This window comes from Phoca vitulina, unplaced genomic scaffold (assembly GCF_004348235.1).
Source record: "Phoca vitulina isolate PV1807 unplaced genomic scaffold, GSC_HSeal_1.0 scaffold82, whole genome shotgun sequence".
NCBI classification, from domain to species: Eukaryota; Metazoa; Chordata; class Mammalia; order Carnivora; family Phocidae; genus Phoca; species Phoca vitulina.
In genome coordinates, this window is record NW_022589785.1 from 5,632,505 (window position 1) to 5,657,643 (window position 25,139).

Below are 25,139 nucleotides of genomic sequence, written 5' to 3' on the forward strand. Positions count from 1 at the left end.
TGTCAGAGAGAGAGAGAGTGCACAAGCAGGGGGAGCGGCAGCCAGAGAGAGAAGCAGGCTCCCTCTGAGCAAGGAGCCTGATGCAGGACTCGATCCCAGGACCCTGGGATCATGACCTGAGCCGAAGGCAGACACTTAACGACTGAGCCACCCAGGCATCCCTATGAACATCCTTCATTCTAGAGGGGAATTCAAAGTGGGGAATTCCCATTCTGTGGGGATGCATGGGTGAACAGCACAGATGAAATCCTTCCTGGTAAAGAGCTTACACACCCTAGTGGGGAGACATATGTAAGTAGACACCCAGTCCGTAAATGTAATTACAGATTATGATGAGTACTCCAAAGGAAATTAATTGGGTAATGAGAAAGACTAACTGAAGGTGGCCTTCTTGTAAACAAATGAGATATATTAAACATTCTTCGGGAAACAGCATTACAAGAGAGAGTAACAGATCTTTACAAAGGTGGTCAGGGAGGTGTCTTTGAGAAGATGTTAGAAAGGTGAAACTTAGCCAGTGTATGGAGGTTGAGGCAAAGAGCTTTCCAGGCAAAGGAAACAATTTTGAGAGGCCAGTGTGGCAGAAGCATAGGAGATGAATAGGGAGAATGATGTCGGTGGGAAGGTGGACTGGTTGCAGCCAGTTCACACAGGTCCTTGTAACCAGTGTAGAATTTATTCTAAGGATAATTGGAATCCATTGAAGGATTTTAAGTGGGGGGAGTGATTCCCAATTTATGCTTTCAAAAGATCACTTATTCATCCAGTTGGATTTTGTTGTTGTTACATAAGTTAACCTATTTATTACAGGCTAATGATGTTTCAAATGGTGGAGCTTCTACTGGTCTCTGAATTCCTTTCGTCCACTGATGGCTGACTTCACTGTGATGGCAGAAGTGGTGTTGTGGGCCCAGGCACCACTGGCTACTGTTTTCATGTAGTAACCATAGTGCCAGATGCCCACAGCTCATCTTTTCATCTTAGTTTTCTCACAGAAGGAGCATGTGTACTTGGTGTGCTGGCTTTCTTCAGTTTTCTTCACCATTTTCCTGAGGGAGACACCATAACGGGTGCTGTCTTTACCAGCGATTCTGACCTTCATGGTGCATTTAGCCATGTCACCACAAACTAGGTCCAAGTTCAGAGCCATTCAGTTGGATTTTGTTGAACAAAAAACCCCCAAAGTAACAATGGCAAATTGATGCTCCAAAGTCAACTTTTTTCTCTCTGGTAAAAGAAGTCCATGGGAAGACCATTCCTGGCTGGTATGGCAGTATCACTGTTATTGGTGAGCTAAAGCTCTTTTTGTCTTCCTGTTCTGCCATCCTCAGGACTGGGCTTCCATGATGAGCTGGGGCTGCTGTAACCACATTCATATTCCAGGTAGAGGAGAGAGGAAGGGAAGAAAGACAAGAGGGATGCACCTTCCAGCCATGTTAGCTTCAGGATGTGACATTTCTGTTAACATCTTACTGGCCAGAATTTAGTCACACATACCTACTCAGGAAGCCGGGAGGTTTAGTCTTTTGATTGGGTCCCTTACCTCTCGGAATAGAATCAGCTTCCCATTACTTAGGAAGAAAGGTTGTGCCATAGGCACCCATAGTGGCTCTGTGTAGAGCATTGTTTATAGGGGCAAGAGCAGAAGCAGAGAAACAAGTCAGGAAGGTAGAAGACTGTGGCATGGACTAAGGTAGGAGCTGTAGCATTGGAGGGATGTGGGCAGACTCGAGATGCATTTTGGGGTAGAGTCCGCAAAACTTGCTGATGGATTGGATATGAAGGAGAGAGAAGAATTGATCAGCTTGATGGACTGATGGTGGTGTCCTTTATGAGGTGGGGAAGACTGGGGAGGAGACATTTGGGAGCAATTGAAGAAAGTTGTGAGATACCTGTTGGACTTCTGAGAGGAGAAATCCGGGGAGGCAGTGGAGTCTGGAGCTCATTTTATCACTTCTCCCATATGTCCCCCTACCCCACCCTGTCCTGCCCTTGGGAACCATTTGTTCCTCAAACATGCCAGGTTCTCTCTTGCATCCGTGTCTTTGCACATACTGCTCTCTCCTGCCTGGAGCATTTAGGTCCTGCCTTCCCCCCTTACAAGCTACTCATCCATCCCTCCATACTCGTCTCAGGCTCCCTTGCTTCTGGAAAGCCTTCCTGGTTCCTTGAGGCAGTCTGGGTATGAAGGACGTGTCCGATGTGAATTATAATTTATTAGACTGGCAGCTCATCAACTGGCATGTCTTAGCCCAGGTTCGACATTCATAATGAGGTTTTCTTGACTTTTCTAGGTAGATTTACTGCTCCTTCTCCTACATTTCTTATGAGAACCTTCATGGAATGTTTGTGTATGTTGCAGTCTTTTGCATGTTTTAATCCTCTACTCTAAGCTCCTAGAGGGTAGGGACAAGATCTTCTCTTCATGGCTTATGATGCCAGGGATGAAGCTTGCTTTTAGAAGTCCCATGTCACAATTAAGAAAAATCTTCCAGGGGCACCTGGGTGGCTCAGTCGTTAAGCGTCTGCCTTCGGCTCAGGTCATGAACCCAGGGTCCTGGGATCGAGCCCCACATCGGGCTTGCTGCTCAGCGGGAAGCCTGCTTCTCCCTCTCCCACTCCCCCGCTTGTGTTCCCTCTCTCACTGTCTCTCTCTCTGTCAAATAAATAAAAGCTTAAAAAAAAAAAAGAAAAGAAAAATCTTCCATCATTGCTCTTTTTTTTTGGTGGTGGTAAAAAACATATAAGATATACTATCTTAACCATTTTATCTTGTTTTATTTATTTTTTAAGATTTTTAAGTAATCTGTATACCTAGTGTGGGGCTCGAACTTACAACTCTGAGATCAAAAAGTCTCATGCTGGGACACCTGGGTGGCTCAGTTGGTTAAGTGTCTGCCTTAGGCTCAGGTCATCATCCAGGGTCCTGGGATTGAGTTCTGTATAGGGCTCCTTGCTCAGCAGGGAGCCTGCTTCTCCCTCTGCCTGCCTCTCCCGCTGCTTGTGCTCTCTCTCTCTCTCCCTCTGACAAATAAATAAAAAAAAATCTTGGGCGCCTGGGTGGCTCAGTTGGTTAAGCAGCTGCCTTCGGCTCAGGTCATGATTCTGGAGTCCCTGGATCGAGTCCCACATCGGGCTCCCTGCTCAGCAGGGAGTCTGCTTCTCCCTCTGACCCTAACCCCTCTCATGTGCTCTCTCTCATTCCCTCTCTCTCAAATAAATAAATAAAATCTTAAAAAAAAAAAAAACTTAAAAAAAAAAGTCACATGCTCTACTGACTGAGCCAGCCAGGTCCCCCCACCTTGTCTTAACTATCTTATTTTATTTTATTTTATTTTATTTTCAGAGAGAATGAGAGCGAGTGGGGACAGAGGGAGAGGAAGAGAGAATTTCAAGCAGGCTCCACACCCAGTGCAGAGTCCAGTGCGGGCCTGGATCTCATGACCCTGAGATCAGGACCTGAGCCCAGATCAAGAGTCAGACACTTAACTGAGCCACCCAGGGGCTCCTGTCTTAACCATTTTAAAGTGTATAGTTCAGAGGTGCTTGGGTGGCTCAGTCGTTAAGTGTCCGCCTTCGGCTCAGGTCGTGATCCCAGGGTCCTGGGATGGAGCCCCACATCGGGCTCCCTGCTCAGCGGGAAGCCTGCTTCTCCCTCTCCCACTCCCCCTGCTTGTGTTCCCTCTCTCGCTATATCTCTGTCTGTCAAATAAATAAATAAAATCTTTATTTTTTTATTTTTATTTTTTAAAGATTTTATTTATTTGACAGGGGGAGTGGGAGAGGGAGAAGCAGGCTTCCTGCTCAGCAGGGAGCCCGATGTGGGGCTCCATCCCAGGACCCCGGGATCACGACCTGAGCCGAAGGCGGACACTTAACGACTGAGCCACCCAAGCGCCCTTAAATAAAATCTTTAATAAAAAAAATAAAAGTATAGTTTTGTAGGGTTAAGTACATTTGCATTTACCTTGTTGTGAAATGGATCTCCGGAACTTTTTCATCTTGTACTACTGAAACTCCATACATCATTGGTTTTTAATGCACCTACATTTTTGTTTATTTCAGGTGGTGTTCCGTTCTACGTCGGCTATGGTTTACATATTTATTCAGATGAGCTGTGAAATGTGGGATTTCGATATTTATGGTACAGTTCCTAAGTGCTGGTTGTAGCTGCCACTCGGTAGACATTTCTGGTTTCTCCCAAGTTGGTATCATTTTACAGTAAGCTATTGACATTCTCTAAAAATGTGTCCTGAAATCTTTACAAATCATCAAATGCCAAAATAAACAAATCGAAAGTAAATATTTTACATATATATATATATATATATATATATATATATATGGTGAATTCCATGAAATGCTATAAAATATTAATGAGAAATATGACTTCTCAGATCTTTAATTGTTCTGCAAGTACAGGTTGAAAAGTCATAAAGTCACTCTATGGCTAGGAACCAACACTTTCTTTGATACCATTCATTTCTCTTCCTGTCACTCACAGAAATCTCCATGTTTGTCTCATTTTATTAGAGTTACTATGTAATGAGTAGAGGGCAGTAAAGCTGCTGTGAGGTGTGGCTACTGTGTCCAACACACCAGCCCTATGGTACATGTATTTCAAATTTGGTTTAGCAAAATTACAAACTAATTTCTTTTTTAAAATTTTTTATTTAAATTGAATTAACATATAGTGTATTATTAGTTTCAGAGGTAGGGTTCAGTGATTCATCAGTCTTATATAACTCCCAGTGCTCATTACATTACGTTCCCACCTTAATGTCCATCACCCTATTACCCCATCCCTCCTAACCCCCTCCCCTCCAGCAACCCTCAGTTTGTTTCCTGTGATTAAGAGTCTCTTATGGTTTGTCTCCCTCTCTGGTTTTGTCTTGTTTTATTTTTCCCTCCCTTCCCCTGTGATCCTCTGTTGTGTTTCTTAAATTCCACATTCCACATTTCTCTGATTGACTTATTTCACGTAGCATAATACTCTCTAGTTCCATCCATGTCTACAAACTAATTTCTGTTATGGGTCATCAAAGTCACTCAAGAACAGTAGGAACTGCAACTGATAATTCAGTGAATGCCCAGGGTCATCTTCTAACCAATTTTAAGCATCATTGTGAGAATACTCACAATTAGAGGTTAGATGGTCCTCTCATTCTGAAGGTAACACTGCATTTTTCAACCATCAAAACATTTTCAATCTTGGCTTTTACCTTAGAGCCACAGCTTCTTACTGAGTGAGGCAAATATTAAATTTGGCTTGATAGAAAGTCTAGGTTGAAACTACTTTTATACATCTGGCTTTTATGATCTTGTTTTAAGTATAGCAGAACCCACCTTGTGTTTGGTCCCATTCCTGCTATTTTACTGAGAGAAGGTATTGTAAACAAGAAATAAAGATAATCTTCACCCTCTTCTCATTGTTGCTTTTCAGGGGATCTATATTTTGAGAAAGCTGTGAATGGTTTCCTTGCTGATCTCTTTACCAAGTGGAAGGTATGTTTCTTATGCACTAAATCTCATTGCATTTACCTTTACTATTGCAGATTTTAGAAATACACCACTTCTTTTAAGCTGCCTCTAGTTAAAGTATCTTAGCTAAAGCCTAAATTGATAAAAGTCTAGATTTACATTACTTTAACCACCTCAACATGGTAAAAGTCATTTGTGAGAAACCCACAGCTGACATCAGCTGACATCAGACTCAATGGTGAAAGACTGAAAACTCTCCCCACTAAGATTTAGGAACATGATAAGGATGCCTGCCTTTACCACTGGTATTCAGTGTTGTACTAGAAATTCTAGCCACAGCAACTAGGCAAGAAAAAGAAATAGACCGCACCCATATTGGAAAAGAAGAAGTAAAACTACGTCTATTCACAGATGAACTCTTATATGTAGAAAATCCTTAAAAATCCACAAAAAACTATTAGAACTAATAAATGGATTCAGCAAAGTTCAGGGTACAAAATCAACACACACCATCATTTGTGTTTCATCAGCGATGAACAGTTTGAACAGGAAATTTAAAAACAGAATTAAATTTTAAAAAGAGAATTAAATCAAAAAACAATTCCATTTACAAGAGCATCAGAGAGACTCAAATACTTTGGAGTAATTTACCCAAGGAGGTGCACGATTTGTATACTAAAATCTACAAAACTTGCTGAAGTAGATTAACAAAGATCTAAATAAATGAAAAACAACCCATGATCATAGACCGGGAGACTAAATACTGTTAAAGTGGCAATACTACTCAAAAGAAACTAGTTCAGTCCCTATCAAAATCCCAACGGCCTTTTTCTTTGCAGAAATGGAAAAGCTGATTCTAAAATTTATGTGCAATAGCAAGGGATCCTGCGTAGCCAAAACAACCTTGAGAGAGAACAACAAAGTTGGAAGACTCTTACTTCCTAATTTCAAAACTTACTACAAAGCTGAAGTAGTCAAAATAGCATGGTACTGGCATAAAGATAGATGATATAAGTCAATGGAATAGAATTGAGAGTACAGAAATCAATCCATACATCTATGGTCACTTGATTTTAGACAAGGATGTGAAATCCATTCAATGAGGGAAGTCTCTTCAACAAACGGTTCTGAGCCAAATACCCATGTGCAAAAGAATGAATTTGGATTCTCACTACACATCCATATACAAAAATTAACTCAAGGTGGGGTGCCTGGGTGTCTCAGTTGGTTAAGCGTCCAACTCGTGATTTCGGCTCAGGTCATAGTCTCAGGGTTGTAAGATCAAGCCCTGCTTTGGGCTTCCTGCTCAGTAGGGAGTCTTCCTCTCTCCCTCTCCCTGTGCCCCTGCCCTCGCTTGAGTGCTCTCTCTCTCTCAAATAAATAAATACATCTTAAAAAAAAAATTAACTCGGGGCACCTGGGTGGCTCAGTCAGTTAAGCATCTGTCTTGGGCTCAGGTCATGATCCCAGGGTCCTGGGATTGAGTCCCGCATAGGGCTCTCTGCTCAGCGAGGAGCCTGCTTCTCCCTCTTCCTCTGCCTGCCGCTCTGCCTACTTGTGCTCTCTCTCTGTCTGTCATTATGAATAAAATCTTAAAAAAAAAAAAAAATTAAAAAAATTAACTCAAGGTGGATCAAAGACCTAAGTAGGAGAGCTATTTGAGGTCACATTATGTAGTGGAAAAGAGCATGGAGTTTGGATAAAAACAGACTGGGTTTGAAATTATGGTTCTACTCTGATTTGCTTTTTTATCTTGGAGAAGTAGTCAGTCTCCTGGGCCTCTATTCTTTTTTCTGCAAAATGGAGCTAATAATATATTGTTCCTGCCTCACAAGGTGTTTTAAAGCATCTGTACATAGTAAGGTCTCAGTAGGATCCTGGTCTCAATTGAATCTAAGTCCCATCTTCCTCAGCCACACGGGAGCAGCTCTGAAGGGTACAGAAGTAGAAATACAACGCTTGCCCTCAGAGACTTATAGATCTTCTAGGGAGCTTACATCTCTGTATTTGAAGCAATAGCAAACCGTATGTTTTAGGGGTTGAAACTTTATTTACTTTTGAATTTGGGCCTGGAAGGCTGAAGAAGTTTTGGATGGTTGGAAAGGAAGATGGAGAGGGTGTGTCAGATGAACAGTTCGAGCAAAAGGATGTAGACAGGCGTGAGAGTGGGGTGTGGTATAGGTCACTTCACAGAGGGTTTGTGTGGGGAATAATTAAGTAATGAGATGGATTAGAAGGATAGGGTTGCGGGTGCCTGGGTGGCTCAGTCGTTAAGTGTCTGCCTTCGGCTCAGGTCATGATCCCAGCATCCTGGGATCAAGCCCCACATCGGGCTCCCAGCTCGGCGGGAGGCCTGCTTCTCCCTCTCCCACTCCCCCTGCTTGTGTTCCCTCTCTCGCTGTGTCTCTCTCTGTCAAATAAATAAATAAAATCTTAAAAAAAAAAAAAAAAGGATAGGGTTGCATCAAGCCAGGCAGTTTTGGACTTGACAGGAAGTGTGGGAGCTATTAAAGATTCTCAAGCAAGAGGCCAGTATGATCAAAGTCAGTGAGAATTTGAGAAAGAAGAGTCCAGTGGCCAGGAGCAGTTTGGTGAAGGGACACGCTGGAATTAAGCAGACCAGCCAGGAGGCTTCTGCAGTCATGTGGCTTAACAGTGATCAGGCCTTGGTGTCTTCCTGAGTACGGTACCTGAAGTTTGGGGTGGGCTGAATAATGGTTACCTTGGACCACATAATGGCCATTTCAGTCTGTGAAAACCTTCATTTCAAGTCTGGCTCAGTTGTCTCTTAGATGTCCCCTAACCCAAGATTCTGTAAGTGGATATATGATTAGATGTAGCTGCAGGATTTGGCATAGGCCCAGTCATTGGTTTACAGGACTTTGTTCTTAGGATTTATTTTTTAAAATCAAGAACTTTGTTTTGTTTTATTATTTTTTTTTAAAGATTTTTATTTGCGAGAGAGCATGAGAGAGAGAGAGAGGGAGCACAAGCAGTGGGGAGGGCAGAGGCAGAGGGAGAAGCAGACTCCCTCCTGAGCAGGAGCCCGATGCGGGACTTGATCCCAGGACCCTGGGATCATGACCTGAGCTGAAGGCAGATGCTTAACCGACTGAGGCACCCAGGCGTCCAAGAACTTGGTTTAATTTAATTTAATTTAATTTTTTAAAAAAGATTTTATCTATTCATTTGAGAGAGAAAAAAAAATCATGAGCAGGGGAAGAGGTAGAGGGAGAAGCAGACTCCCTGCTGAGCTGGGAGTCCAAAGTGGGGCTCGATCCCAGGACCCTGGGATCATGACCTGAGCTGAAGGCAGATGCTTAACCAACTGAGCCACCCAGGTGCTCAAGAACTTGGTTTTAAAGCAGGAGCTTGAAAATGAATTAAAATAACTTTCTGTAACCACTCTGTATTGATTTAATGATGTTTGGTGAAGGTTGTTTATTCTTTATTCCTCCTGTCTAATAACTTAAAGTTAGCTCTGTGGACAGCAGGATTGAACATAGGAGTTCATGAATTCCTTTCAGAGCCCAAAATATAGTGGTGGTGGGAGTAATAGTAGTAGTCCTAGTTAACATTTATTGATTATTTTGACATACCAGGTATCTTGATAAGTGTTTTGTCCACATTATCTCACTAAACTCTTGCCCCTATAATACAGGTAGGGAAAATACAGCTCAAAGAGGCTGGGTAACTTGCCCATGATCAACAGCATGTAAAAGCAGAATGAGGATTCTAATCTGGTGCCTTCCATTCACCCAGAGCTAGCCTGAGATCATAACCTCTGTGCTGTCCTGTCCTGTCTGTATTACTATAATCCCAGGCCAAGTTGCCTTTCATATTTATCCCCATCATCAGATGAGTTGAGAGGCTCATATGGCCACACCAGCCCATTGTAAGGCATTTTTTTTCTGTATATCACTTACACCAAAATCAGGTAAATCTGGAGTTGAGTTTGGAGCTCTGGGCATCCAATAAATTTGTTGGTGGCTAATGAAGATCTGCTCTTTCCTAGCACTCTGCTCTGGGTGCTGTGGCTTGTATTTAGGAATTTCTGTCCACTTGAGATATATCCATGGGGGAATATAAGGCGGCGTGTAATGTACATCATGTTGTATATATAACCTACATAGTGAATGCTGAATTGTGTAGTCAGTGAGTATGGTGGGTTAGAGATGGGTCACTGTGAGCTCTCGTCTTCAAAGATCTGGGAGGAACTGAAACTGGGCTTGCTGGCTCACTGGTGCAAGCCAAATTTCATGCTGTCTGTAAACACCCTATTTCCAGAACGTTGATCTCCAGACTCCACGGAAATGTTTATTCTCACTAGTCCCCGTCCCAGTCCAAAGGTACTTCATTGCCTTGGCATCGACTCCTATATCTCGAGTAGCTCCCAATCCTCATCTTTATGACAGTGGTAGGATGTGGGGATGTGTTTGATTCTCACATCCACCACCATGGGTTTTCTTCTTGTTTCCTAAGCTGCTGTTCTGAAGAAATTTTAAAAACACCATGAAGCAGGTACAAATACCATGATCATTTGACACTGGGCTGATCTAGTTCATGCCAAATCAAGAACTGGGAGATAGTGATCCATACTTATTGGTGATTTGCTGTTTTTAAGTACTTTCTGCATTTCTGAGACTATAGGTAATTTGCCCAAGGTCACGTAGTGGTAAATTTCAGAGCCAGGACTCAGTCCAGATCCTCTCACTCCAGCAGTGCTGTGTTCATTGCATTATGCAACCTGTAGTTATGTAACATCATTCAAAACAGTGTGCTGCCTCTCCTAAAATTAAGAATATTGTGTTAATGCAGTCTCCTTCATTGTAAAGTGAATGAAATAAACGTGAGCCTCTTTTTCTCTACTTATTCCTAGGAGAAGAACTGTAGTCATGAAGTAACAGTGGTCCTATTTTCTAGAACTTTCTATGAAGCAAAATCTCTTGGTGAGTAAGTCTTTCTCCTATAGTTCTTTTTTGTTAAGCTTGCCACCCGTTCCTTACATCTTTCCCTTTGCAATGTTCATCTTTCCTACTTTTTCTCTTACGAGCCCAGGGTAAAATGGAAAATCGTACAGTCCATTAGTGGATGCAAGAAGTCTGCGGGCTGTGATTCATCTTAAAGCCAACTTGATATATAATTTTATTCATTAATTTATTTATTTGTTCATTTATTTTGGTGATGCAAATTTTCAACCCAGAAGAGGGAGCATAGAAACTGAATTTCTCTTCTCATTCTGATCTATGTATGTTGTTTCTCTTTTTCAGATGAATTTCCTGAAATAAACCGAGCCTCAATTCGACAGGATCACAAGGGACGGTACTATGAAGACTTTTATAAGTATGTTTGAGTGCTTTGCTATGCCTTTTTTTTTTTTTTTTAAGATTTTATTTATTTATTTGAGATAGCATGAGCGGGGGCGGGGGGCAGAGGGAAAGGGAGAAGCAGGCTCCCCACTGAGCAGGGAGCCTGATGTGGGGCTTGATCCCAGGATCCCAGGATCATGACCCAAGCCAAAGGCAGATGCTTAACCAACTGAGCCACCCAGGCACCGTCTATGCCTTTTTTGTTTGTTTGTTTGGTTGTTTCTTTCCTAACTTAAAAAAAAGTTAACCTTTTCATTTTGGAATAATTCTGGGTTTACAGAGAAGTTGCAAAGATAGCCCAGAGAGAAAGTTCCCAAATACCCTTTACCCAGTTTCCCCTGTTAACATTTCATAACCAAGGTACATTTGTCAAAACTGCGAGATTAGCCCTGGTATATTACTATTCACTAAATTTCAGATGGTTTTCAGATTTCCTCAGTTTTTCTATTTTATGTTCCAGGATCCAACCTAGGATACCACATTGCAGTTAGACTTTCCAAACTTTAATACTGTGAAAAATTTCAAACTCCCAGAAAAGAAGAATAAATAATATAATGAATTCACATACCCAACACCTAGATTTAACAGTTATTATTATGCCATATTTGCTTCATCTGTTTTGTTTGTTTCTTTGTTTTGCTCCATTTGTTTTTTTTTTTGGCTAGATTTTATTTTAGAGTAAATTATAGATACTGTGACGTTTTTGTTCTTCTGTATATCTAAAAAATAAGGGCATTTTCACATATAACCACAATATCATGGTCACATTGAACAGAGTTAATTCTATAATATCCAATATCTAGTATATATTCAGATTTCATTAATTGTCTCTGAAATAACTTATGTTTGATTTGCTTGTTAAGTCTAAATCTAAAGCAGTTTCACCCTTCCTTTTTTCCCCTAAACATTTGATGTGTTGAAGAATCTGGGTTGTACTGTGCTTCCCCAACTTTCATGTGCATATGAATCACCCCTGGGGATCATGCTGATTCCAGTAAGTTCAGGAGTCCTGGGGTGGGCCTGAGATTCTGCTTGTCTAGCTAGCTCCTTTGCTTGCATAGGTTGGTCTTTGTATCCCATTTTGAGTAGGAAAGCTGTAGAAGACCCCTTCTGGATTTGTCTTATTGCATCCTTATGGTGGTGTTTATTTATTTTCTGTAAACCAGAGGCTCCAACTGGGGCAATTTTGCTGCTACTTACCAAGGACATTTGGCACTGTCTAGAGATTTTTTTTTTTTAATTGTCATAATGGTGTGGGGGAGGTAGGATGGGGAGGTTGTACAACTGATACCTACTGCACAGAGGCCAGGGATGCTGCTATGCATCCTACAGTGTGCATAGGACAGCCCGAACCACAAAATTACTTAACCCAAGATACCAGTTGCTGAGGTTGAGAAGCCCTCTCTAAAGACTTGATTGGATTTAGGTTGGACCTTTTTAGTAAGACTTACCTCCTTGCTGATGCCCTGTACTTCTCATTGCATCAGCACAGGATGTAGATCAGTCCAGTTGTCCTGACAGTGCCACTGAATAAGGGGACACTTTGTGAGATGATAGAAGCATAGCAGATGCAGTTGGATGGGGTTGCTCAATGGCCTGGAGCTGAACACCCTTGATCTTTTAAATCCTCGGATTCTTGGGGAAGTTTATCACGTGACTATTGGCACTTCAGGTGGATGATAGAATAGATCTCAAGGCTTTAGAAAGCCTTTTGCTTTGTAGGTTTTAGATGGATTGTTTTATTCTCGCCTGAGGTACCAATATTTTTTTTTTAAAGATTTTATTTATTTATCTGACAGAGAGAGAGAGCACAAGCAGAGGGAGCCTCAGGCAGAGGGAGAGGGAGAAGCAGGCCCCTCGCCGAGCAGAGAGCCCGACTCGGGGCCGATCCCAGGACACTGGGATCATGAGCCAAGCCGAAGGCAGACGCTCAACCAACTGAGCCACCCAGGTGCCCCCCCAGGATTTTATGTTTAAATAAAAAGCAACTCCTTTTATACGAAGCACATTTCCTCATCTTACTATACTTGTTAAAGCCCTTAGAGACTGCTTCTCCCAAACATACTACTCTGTTATTGGTTCAGTCTTGCTACCTCAGACTATTTCCTTCTGTAACTAAGAGGAGGAACCCTTTGCTAGTTTCCCTTACTACCTCAGACTGGGAAATTAGTGTCTCTGTTTTGCAGAAACACTTTACTATGTGGGTTTGGTTTTTGTCTTGGATGACCAGTCTTCTCCCCTACCCCAACCTGGAGCCTTAAACATATTTCTTTGTAGCTAGTTCCTTCCCAAGTCCCAAGCCAGCACCAAATGCCAATTTGTAGAGTATTTTTCCCCCCTTCTCAACTTTGTCATAGCGTTCCTAAAGAAGAAATCTTTTATAACTGTATATATTTTTTTAAATTGTGATTGTGGATAAGCCCCAAAGAGTGACAGAAGTTATGGAAAGTTTTTCGGCAGTTTTTTGGGCAACCTTTTAAAATTTTACAAAAAGTTTTTAATTATGAGAAAGTTGAAGGAGGAATATAATGAATATTTGTATACTTTTCACCAAATTTACTAATTATTAACATTTAATAGACACATGATTATACTTCATTATCTGTCTCCTAAGAACAAGGACATTGTAAAAGAATGTCAGATTTTGCCAATTGTCCTAATATTCCTTCTTGAGGTGTTTTTCCTGATCCAGATTTCTTTATAGAATCATGTATTGTTTTTAGCTTAGATAATTTTGTTTGTTTTTACAATATGTTATTGTGAAAATTTTCAAACACAGAGACAAGTTGAATGAATTGTATAGTGAACACTCGTATACCTACCACCTGGGTTCCATAATTAACATTCACTATACTGTTGACCCTTAAACAACATGGGTTTGAACTGCCTGGGTCCACCTATATGTGGATTTTTTCGGTAGATACAATACAGTACTGTAAAGGTATTTTCCTTTTTTTTTTTTTTTAAGATTTATTTATTTATTAGAGAGATAGAACACTCGTGCATGCCAGCAGGGGGAATGGCAGAAGGAGAGGGAGGGAGAGAGGGAAAGAATCTCAAGCAGACTCCCTGCTGAGCACAGAGCCGGACTCAGGGCTCTATCCCACAACCCTGAGATCATGACCTGAGCCGAAATCAAGAGTCAGACGCTCAACTGATTGAGCCATCCAGGACCCCCTCCTTATAATTTTCTTAGTAACACTTTCTTTTGTCCAGCTTATTTTACTGTAAGAATATAGTATAAAGTACTTATAACATACAAAATACGTTAATGGACTATTTATGTTATCAGTAAGGCTTCTAGTTAACAGTAGGCTGTTTGTTAGTAGTTAAGTTTTTGGGGAGTCAAAACTTACGCACAGGGCAGGGGCATCAGTGCCTCTAACCCCCATGTTGTTCAAGGGTCAACTCTATTTCCTTTATCACTTATCAGATTACCTTTTTATATCATTTAAGAAATAATGCATCTTTGTTGTAGAAATTTTGAAAAATCTACAGAAGAGCATAAGATAGAAAATAAGAGTGGCTCCACTCTCCCAACTGAGATGGTAATAAGATGGTAATAGTTATCATTTGTATTCTGGACTTACTGTGTATAGGACACTCACTATTCTAAGTACTTTTTAGTATCTTGATTTCATTTAAATATCATAGCATTCCTTGTGATGGTTACTGTTATCCCATTTTACATAGAAACTTGCACACAGAGTTTAAGTAACTTATCCAAAGTCCATGGAAGATTAAGTGATGAAGTATGCACTTGACTCAGAAAGTCTGGTTCAGAGTCTGTGCTTTTGACCACTGTATTCTTCAACCCCATACTGATCATACTTTAATTTATTGGTTGATTTTCTTTTGGGTCCTGTATCCCTGTGGGAATTTCATGAAAATAATGGGCCATTTCTTACCCCAACAAAACCATTTATCCTTTCATGCTGTTAAATTCTTCATACCACTTCAGTGGATTCCTGGAATCTTTTTATTTTACTTTTTTTTAAAGATTTTATTTTTAAGTAATCTCTACATGAAATGTGGGGCTTGAACTCACGACCCTTAGATCAAGAGTTGCATGCTCTTCCGATTGAGCCAGCAGACTCCCCTGATTCCTGGAACCTGAGAACCTCTTTTGGCTTAAGAATATATGAAGTTATTTCTACATAATGAATATGAATGAGTATGAATTCATTTGAGTATAATCATGGACATATTAAAACAGATTGTAGAAAGCATGAATGAGTTACAAATGTAGATTTACCTATGTATAGGACTATATCATTAATATATTAAAAATTTCCTCACATCATTAAAAAGTCAACCCCAACATTTTTTAGATCAAAAGAAGCTTTGATTGTGCTTTTCTTACTTAAAAATAATACAGGGGGCACCTGGGTGGCTCAGTCTTTAAGCGTCTGATTGGTTCAGGTCATGATCCCAGGGTTCTGGGATTGAGCCCTGCATTGGGCTCCTGCTCAGCGGGAAGCCTGCTTCTCCCTCTCCCACTCCCCTGCTTGTGTTCCCTCTCTTGCTGTGTCTCTCTCTGTCAAATAAATAAAATCTTCAAAAAAAATAATAATACAGGTTTATTTTAGGAAAATCACAAAATACAGTTAAGTACAGGGTAATACAATAAAAAACACCCTCAATTCCACTCCCGAGATGCAGTCATCATCACTTGGGTGCATCAAACCCTATTCTCTGCTTATAGAGACAAAAAGTAGTTTTCACAGAGATATGGTCAGACTCCCACGCTTTTTTTACATGATGTTTTAAACCAGCATTTTCCACTTACTACATCACAAATGGCGTTCCCTATCAAAAACTCTGTTTCCATAGCATCATTTTTATTGCTATGCAGACATTTCATTTGATTGCTAACTATTATTGAACACTGAAGTGATTTTCAACTTTTCACTATTGTCAAAAGTTCTACCAGTGCATGGTCTTACAGTCTTTAAGCATTACCTTAGTTATAACCTTAGCATAACCTTATAACCTTAGGTATAACCTTATAACTTAGCATAACCTTAAGCATAAACTTAGGATAAGTTCCCAGAAACGGAGTTATTGGGTCAAAGATATTCTAGATCTGTTAAGGCTCTTCATTTGTGTAGCCAAATTGCCTTGCAAAACCATTGAAGTAAAAAAATCCTGTTTTCCCAATAGTCATGTTATTTCTCTGTCCTTGCCAACACTGAATACTATTTTCTTTCTTTTTTTTGACTAGTTCCCAGTTAGAGTGGAAGAAAAGTTATCACACTGAGTCTTTTTTTTTTTTTTTTTTTTTTTTAAAGATTTTTTTTTTTTTTTTGAGAGAGAGAGAATGAGAGACAGAGAGCATGAGAGGGAGGAGGGTCAGAGGGAGAAGCAGACTCCCTGCCGAGCAGGGAGCCCGATGCGGGACTCGATCCAGGGACTCCAGGATCATGACCTGAGCCGAAGGCAGTTGCTTAACCAACTGAGCCACCCAGGCGCCCCATCACACTGAGTCTTAATAGTCATTTCTTTTATTACCAAGAGTGAATGTTTTCTCATGCTTATTGGCCTTTGTATTTCTCTTTTGTGAATTGTATATTCATCTTCTTAGCTAATTTTTTCATCTTTTTTGTTTTTTGTCTTATCTCGGGTCTGACTTTGTAATCCAAAGGGAAGTACTTTTAATACTGTGGTATATTTCTCTGGATCTTTTTCTGTTTGGCCCATTTTATTAAGATTTATTTTTTTTATTTTTTAAGTAATCTCTATACCCAATGTGGGACTTAAACCTACAATCCTGGGATCAAGAGTTGCATGCTGTACCAACTGAGCCAGCCAGATGCCCCTGTTTAACCCCTTTAAATTGAATGATTTTTTTAGCTTGCTTTGTTTTTAATAAAATCAAATATACTCGGGTGAGAATAGCATTGTGAACCTTCATATACCCATTACTCATATTAAACGGTTATCAAAGAGGATCATATCATTTTTAATAGCTATATAATATTTTGTTGTAGTCTAAAATTTTATCATAATTTCTTTATTGTTAGATATTTAATCTTTTTCTGATTTTTTAAAAAAGATTTATTTCTTAGAGAGAGAGAGAGAGAACAAGCAGGAGGGGTAGAGGGAGAGAGAATCTCAAGCAGACTCCGTGCTGAGCGCAGGGCCCAATGTGGGGCTCGATCTCTTGACTCTGAGATCACGACCTGAGCCGAAACCAGGAGTTGGATGCTTAATCGACTGCACCACCCAGGCGCCCCAGTCTTTTTCTAATTTTTTTAATTGATGTCTGTCTGCTGTAATAGACAGATACATAGTTATGCATTCCTAAATCTTTCTTGCTTTTTTTTAAAATTAAGACTTTAATTTTTTTAGAGCAGTTTTGGGTTCCTAGCAAAATTGAGAGAAGGTACAGGGATTTCCCATACACTCTCTCTACCACCACCTACATAATGCCCTTCTCATCATTATCAACATCCTTTACCAGAGTGATGCCTTCGTTACAACTAATGAACCTATACAGATACACCGTAATCACTGAAAATCCATAGTTTATCTTAGGAGTTGCTCTTGGTATTTTACACTCTGTGGGCTTGGACAAATATTTAGTGACATGTCTCCATCATTATAGTATCTTACAGAGTATTTTCACTGCCCTAAAAATCATCAGTGTTCCACTTACTCATCCCTTACCCCAAACCCCTAACCCCTGGCAACCACTGATTTTTTTAGAGTCCGTATAGTTTTCCCTTTTCCAGAAAGTCATGTAGTTGGAATCATACAGTATGTAACCTTTTCAGGTTGGCTTCTTTAGCTTAGGAATATGCATTTAAAGTTCCTTCATGTCTTGTCATGGCTCAATAGCTCGTTTCTTTTTAGCACTCAATAGTATTCTATTGTCTGGATATACAATTTTGTTTATCCATTCATCTGCTGAAGGACATCTTGGTTGCTTTCAAGTTTTGGCAATTATAAATAAGGCTTCTATAAACATCCATGTGTAGTTTTTGGTGTGGACCTAAGTTTTCAACTCCTTTGGGCACATACCAAAGAGTATGATTGCTAGATCATATGATAGGAGTATGTTTAGTATTGTAAGAAACCACCAAACTGTCTTCCAAAGTGGCTGCATTATTTTGCATTCCCACCAGCAATGAATGGAAGTTTCTATTGCTTCACATCCTCGCCAACATTTGGTGTTGTCAGTGTTCTGGATTTCGACCATTCTAATAGATATATAGTGGTCCCTTATTGTTGTTTTAATTTGCATTTCCCCATATGATGTGATGTGGAGCATCTTTTCATATGCTTATTTGCCATGTGTGTATCTTCTTTGGTGAGGTGTCTGTTTAGGTGTTCTGCCCATTTTTAAATTGGGTTGTTTGTTTTCTTATTGTTGAGTTTTAAGGGTTCTTTGTGTATTTTGGATGACAGTCCTTTATCAAATGTGTCTTTTGCCAACGTTTTCTTCTAGTCTGTGGCTTGTCTTCTCATTCTCTTGACATTGTCTTTTCCAGAGCAGAAGTTTTTAAATTTCAATAAGGTCTAGCTTATCAATTTTTTTCTTTCATGGATGTGGCTTTGGTGTTGAATCTAAAAAGTTATCATCCTACCCAGGGTCATCTAGGTTTTGTGCTATGTTATTTTTTAGGAGTTTTATAGTTTTTCATTTTATATTTAGGTCTATGATCTATTTTGAGTTGGTTTTTAAAATTTTTTTCTGCCAAAACCCAGGATCGAACCATATTTTTTAGTTAATTTTTATGAAGAGTGTAAAGTCTGTGTCTAGCTTCTTTTTTTTTTTTTTGCCTGTGGTTGTCCAGTTGTTCCGGCACCATTTGTTGAAAAGGATATCTTTGTTCCATTGTGTTATCTTTGCTTCTTTGTCAAAGATCTGTTGATGTATTTTGGGGATTCTATTTCTGGGTCCTCTATTCTGTTCCATTAATCTATTTGTCTACACTTCCACCAATGCCACACTGTCTTGATTACTGTAGCTTCTTGAAGTTGGATGATCTTAGTCCTCCAGCTTTGTTCTTCTCCTTCAATATTGGGTTGGCTATTCTGGATCCTGTGTGTTTCTTTTCTTTTCTTTTTAAGATTTATTTATTTATTTTAAAGAGAGGGAGAGAGGGGGGTGGGGGCAGTAAGGGCATGGGAAGAGGGAGAGAGAGTCTTAAGCAGACTCAGCGATGAGACTACCTGAGCTGAAACCAAGAGTCAGACACTTAACTGACTCTGCTACCCAGGCGCCCCCCTGTGTGTGTGTGTGTTTCTTTCTTTCTTTCTTTCTTAAAAAGATTTTATTTATTTACTTGAGAGAGAGAGAGAGAGAGAGATCAAAAGAACATGTGCAGGGGCGGGGGAGAGGGAGAAGCAGCGCCCCCCACTGTGTATTTCTTTAGGATATGTTCCTAGCATTAACATTACTAGATTAATGCAAATGTATATTTTTTCATTTACATTTAAATTTTATTTTTTGTAATACATTCACATGGTTCAAAAATTGTAAGGTTCAGAAGGTCTACAGTAAACAGATTCCCACCCATCCCTTCTTTTTTTTTTTAAGATTTTATTTTTAAGGGGCACCTGGGTGGCTCAGTCCGTTAAGCCTCTGCCTTCAGCTCAGGTCATGATCTCAGGGTCCTGGGATTGAGCCCTTTGTCTTCCCTGCTCAGCAGGGAGCCTGCTTATCCCTCTCCCCTGCCCCTGCTCAAGCTCCCTCTCTCTGTCAAATAAATAAATTTATTTTATTATATATATTTATAAATTTATATATACAATATATAAATATATTGTATATAATATATAAATGTAATGTAATAAATATATATTTATATAAATAAATATAAATATATATAAATTTATATATAAAGTAAATATATGATATATATTTATTATGATAAATAAACTTATTTGACAGAGAGAGACAAAGCGAGAGAGGGAACACAAGCAGGGGGAGTGGGAGAGGGAGAAGCAGGCTTCCCGCTGAGCAGGGAGCCTGATGCGGGGCTCAATCCCAGAACTCTGGGATCATGACCTGAGCCGAAGGCAGACGCTTAATGACCGAGCTGCCCAGGCACCCCAATAAATAAAATCTTAAAAATTTTTTTTTATTTTTAAGTAATCTCCACACTCAAAGTGGGGCTCCAATTTACAACCCTGAGCCAGCCAGGTGCCCCATTTTTATTTTTATTTGTTTTTAAAGATTTTATTTTTAAGTAATCTCTATACCCAACATGAGGCTCAAACTGACAACCCTAGATCAAGAGTCTCATGCTCCACTGAGTGAGCCCGCAAGGCTCCCCCACAACCCATCCCTATCTACTAATCTAGTTCCCTGACCTAGACGTGTTTATTGGATATGTATGTAAAACATACATATAGATGTTTTCTTTTAGGCTTTTTATATACCACCTAATGTAATTCAGTGTGTGAAAATTTCATATTCCTACTCAATGCTAGGCATTAATATAATCTCAAGGCAATTTTTAAATATTTTATTTTTGTTTTCAGTCTTTGTGACTATTGATGTGATTAGTTTTCTTTGTTAATGTTTATTACGTGCATTTGACTTTAATACTTATTATTACATGGTAAGTTACCCTAACCTTGGGAATCCCATCTTCTCCTTTCCTCCGAAACCGTGTGAGGGGCCTGATGTATGTAATAGCTGTTCAGTATTTTATGACAATATTCCTTTCAGAGTGGTGGTGCAGAATGAGAGGAGAGAAGAGTGGACCTCACTCCTTGTGACCATTAAAAAACTCTTCATCCAGTATCCAGTGTTGGTGCGACTGGAACAGGCAGGTACTGCATTCATATGGTAGGAGGTGTGGCAGGGAAAGGAGGTGTAGGATGGGAGCTAGGAGATGAAGGGGTTCATGCTTGCTTCCCTCCCAGTGCTGGGCCTAGTTTCTGCTTCTGGTCAGGTTCCTATTTCCAGTTGGGTCCAGTTGTTCTTTAGGTATGCAGTAAGTTCAATAATGTCCCTACTACAGTGTGGCGGGCCCTATGGAGCCACTTTCCACTTGTTCTTTTAGAGTTCATCTTACATGGGATACTTTTCCTCTCTTATGTCTTTTGCTTCAGAGGGTTTTCCTCAAGGAGACAATTCTACCTCAGCACAAGGAAACTACTTAGAGGCCATCAATCTGTCATTCAATGGTGAGTGAGGATACTAGCCATGGTGAGCTGGCATCTTGTTTACTACATGGCTATGAACTTCTTTTTACTAATGTCCAAAGACCCAAACCAGTTGATAATCTCCCCACCTACCTACCCCAAAGATTAATTGAAAGCAGTAACTTCTGATTGGATGGTTTTAAGGGCCAACATTTAGCTTTTGGGTCTACTTTTGGGAATTAACTTGCTGTTCTCATCTGCTTCTCATGGTAACCTGAGAATAAAGAGCTAGAAAGAACCTTCCGTGGGCTGTTTTACTAAAACTGTGTTCTTGCTATTTTCTACTCCATCCCTCAATTGCTTCTAGGTAATTTTTTTTAATTACAAAAAGAACTCATTGTTCCTAGAATTCTAATAATCAGAGGTATATCAAGTAAAAATGAAGGTCTCCCCCCTCCCTCTACTGTCATTTCCCTTCCAAGAGGGAACCTTGTTAACAGCGTGGTGTGATTTCTTCCAAAGGTTTGTTCCTGCATTTATATGTTAGCTGATAATGCTTTGTTTGCAAATAACAGAAACGTACTGAATTGGTGTACACAAAAAGGGAAATTTACTCTCAGGATATAGGGACCTGGTGGGGCTACCAGGAAAGGCTTGAACATCATGCAGAAGAAGGTGGGGACCAAGGTGGCTCCAGGAACTGCAAAAGCAGGTATTCCTAGAACAGTGTTCAGCTCCCAGCTCTGCTGTCAGCTCTCTCCTCTCTGTTCAGAATTCTGTGTTCCCAGCAGGGCCTGATCAGCCCAGCTTTGGTTAGGCATCCATTGGCACTGGCCAGCGGTGGAAGTGATGATGTGTGGTCACTTCACTGTGCATATAACCTGCCCATGTGTCTACACCCAGGTGCCGGGGATTCTAAAGCACAGGGTGTTGTATTAGTGAATCTTTTTGTCATATTGGAATATCTTTGGTTTTCTAAAATCAGGATTGTATAGGACAGAAATAAAAATTAACTTGCCAGATTTACAAAGTCCACTCTTTTAAATATTGTCTTAAATTAATATTTGATTTTTGTGAATTTCAATACAGACTCATTTATGGATTGTTTAAATTTAAACGACATGAAACTTGAGCATTTAATGCTGCTCAAGGCAAATATTAGGCATCAATGAGGGGGTGTTAGTAAAGGCAACAGTGACATAGTCTTGTGTTCAAGCAGTTCTTAATGTAGATGGGGAGAGACAGATGTGCACACGACTAACTAGAATTCAGGTCAGAATGTGTCTGTTGCTGCAATAGAAACATGGACAAAATACTCCCGAGGGCACAGAGAGGCTCGCCGGTGGCTGGTTTCTAAAAAGCTGTAACCTCTTCATTTGAGAACTTTTGCTTTCTTTCAAGTATTTGACAAGCACTACATCAACCGCAACTTTGACCGGACTGGGCAGATGTCTGTGGTGATCACGCCTGGGGTAGGTGTGTTTGAAGTGGACCGTCTACTCATGATCTTGACCAAGCAGCGGATGATAGATAACGGTAATGCTCCCTGGTTTGTGCTGTCTCCGAGTGTTTATAGCCTGACTTACCCTTAGAACTCTGAGCTCTCCCTGGCTAGAGATCCTGGAGATGTGAATAATGTTAGGGGACAAAAAAAGTTCCATGGTCAAATCGGTTTGGGAAATGCTGGGTCATACACAGTTTAGGCAGATTCTCTAATTGCAGGTTTTAATGTGTTAGTGTATCATGTCTATCGCTAATGGTACTCAGAGTTTCACAAACATATATGACACTGGAGAACTCTTTTTGGGGGGATTGTTTCAAGTAACCAGTGTGCCATCAGTCTGCCTTGGGGAGGACCGTCAGCTCTTTGGATCCAGTCCTCCCTCCATGATGTGCCATGCTTCCCCACCTTGTACCCCTGGCCTCATTAAATTTGTGCTTCAACAACAAGATGGAGGTGGACTGTAAATCCTGATTGTCCATAAAGAAGCTCCATTAAATGATATGGATTGTTTTGCTTTTTTCCTGAAATAACAAGGTTCCTTCTCCTTTCTGGCCTCGAAACTTTAGTCACGGAGGCCTGGGTTGTCTTTTTGACAAATCATCATCTACAAAGCGGTCAAAGGCTAATTGTCAAGCATTCAGTAATTGCAGGCTGTGATGGGACCTGGTAAAGTGGAAAGAGACAAAATGCCTCTATTTACTTCTTTGCTATGTAGGCAAATGAGGTTATAAATCATAGGATGGGAAGTCGGCTTTGCCTCATACCCTGACCCAGTTTAATAGTACTGTTAATAGATTGGGACACTTATCTCTACTTCTTTTCACCCCCACCCCAAACTCTTTTTGTCTTTTTTTTTAGGAATTGGTGTGGACTTGGTGTGCATGGGGGAGCAACCATTACATGCTGTCCCGTTGTTCAAGGTGATTCGATTTTGGATTGCTTCCTAAAGGCCAGTTCCTAGTACTAGGGTGATCTTGAGAATACTTCAGAACAGGAAAGTTCCTTGTTTTCTAGCTAATCTGTGCACTGGCTTTTTCCCTTCTAGCTGCATAATCGAAGTGCACCTTGTGATTCTCGTCTGGGTGATGACTATAATATTCCTCACTGGATAAACCACAGGTGGGTGTGACCTTGATTCGTGGTAGGTGATATGGGTTTTGAATAACTTCCTTGCCATTTTCTCTTCACATCTGTTAAGTTCTTACGATAAAACTTTTTTGTTAAGAAAATGCGGAAACCAAAGTTCCAACATTTGCTTAGAGCTTCTGTACATGCAAAGCAGTGGCAGTAACGTAAGAACAGTCTAGGGTGAAAAAAATAAAGGCAAATTTGAAGGACTTATTTCTATTATTAGCCCCAGCTCCTACGATTCCCAGCTCCCACAGATCATAGCAGATGAACATTGTGCCTGGCATTCTGTTTGTAGAAAAATCCCCATGCCTCTTCTTCACATGGGACAAGGCCTCAGTGTTTCTGCTGATTGAGGCTCATGCCTCTGTGTGGAGTGTCTTATGACTCTGTCATTGCCACTGCCTTGTCCCATCCTCATCTTTTTGAATAACTGCAACCATCTTTTTATTTTTTTTTTAAAGATTTTATTTATTTATTAGAGAGAGAGAGCACAAGCAGGGGGAGCGGGAGAGGGAGAAGCAGGCTCCCCACTGAGCAGGGCGCCCGATGCGGGGCTCGATCCCAGGACCCTGGGATCATGACCTGAGCCAAAGGCAGACGCTCAACAGACTGAGCCACCCAGGCGCCCTGAATAACTGCAATAATCTTAATAGTGTGTCTATTTCTGATCTCTCTCCTTCAGTCCATCCTTTAGATCAGGGTTTCTCAACCTCGACACTACTGACATTTTGGGCCAGATCATCTTTGTTGTGGGGGGGCTGCCCTGTGCATTGTAGGATGTTGAGCAGCATTCCCGACCTCCAACCACCAGATGCCAACAGGACCCAGCCCCAGGGTGACGACCAAAATGTCTGCAAGAACCGTGGTTAAGTGAATTTTCCTATCAAAAAACCTGGAGAGAGTTAAACTGTTTCTTTGAAATTTTCTGGTAGAGCTCATAACCTCCTGGAAACTAACTGTGAGAACTAGATAACCTCAAACCTGCCAAAAGTGAAAAGCCTTGGGCTATTACTTCTTTTTAATGTTTTATGATTTTTAAAAATGCCTGCAGGCTTATGGAAAATGCAATTGAAACCATTGGAAACTGGGGAGGGAAATCATTTAGACTAAAAAACAACAAAATAAAAAAAATCAAATGTCTGCTGCATTGCCACATGCCTCCTGGGTGGCAGAATGCCCCCTTGTTCCCCACTCCCACCCCCCATTGAGAATCAGTTTTTTGGACCAGTGGTTTCCTTCTTTCCTTTCTAATTTTTTTTCTTAAGCACCAGGCACCCCCTCCTCCTCTTTTTTTTTTTTTAAGTAAAAGTCTTACTTGCAACCAAATATAAGATACTGAAAAAGTACTCCGTGTCCTAATGTAGTAGGCCTGGATGTCGCACCAGGGAACCCCAGGGGTCTGGGGACCAGCATCTGTCAATCGCTGCTCTACCTGGTTGCCAAAGTCATTTCATGAAAACTAAGTCCTGTTGCTCTTTTTCTCTGATTCCTCACACCGACCTGATGAAGACTAAAGTGTTTGACATCCGAGGCCTTCTCTCCCACCTCTTGCT

The 25,139-nt window shown here is 40.6% G+C and overlaps 1 protein-coding gene across 10 annotated transcripts in view; it reads left to right on the plus strand.

Moving 5' to 3' along the window:
• Positions 1 to 25,139, plus strand: part of DEPDC5 (DEP domain containing 5, GATOR1 subcomplex subunit) — a 128,238-nt gene that overhangs the window by 24,070 nt on the left and 79,029 nt on the right. For all 10 annotated transcript variants that reach the window (XM_032395083.1, XM_032395080.1, XM_032395084.1 and 7 more), the window contains exons 9-17: positions 4,066 to 4,144; positions 5,444 to 5,505; positions 10,361 to 10,430; positions 10,752 to 10,824; positions 20,533 to 20,636; positions 20,919 to 20,993; positions 22,353 to 22,487; positions 23,314 to 23,375; positions 23,501 to 23,574. In XM_032395083.1, coding sequence (XP_032250974.1) covers positions 4,066 to 4,144; positions 5,444 to 5,505; positions 10,361 to 10,430; positions 10,752 to 10,824; positions 20,533 to 20,636; positions 20,919 to 20,993; positions 22,353 to 22,487; positions 23,314 to 23,375; positions 23,501 to 23,574 — 734 coding nt within the window. The remainder of the gene's footprint in view (positions 1 to 4,065; positions 4,145 to 5,443; positions 5,506 to 10,360; positions 10,431 to 10,751; positions 10,825 to 20,532; positions 20,637 to 20,918; positions 20,994 to 22,352; positions 22,488 to 23,313; positions 23,376 to 23,500; positions 23,575 to 25,139) is intronic.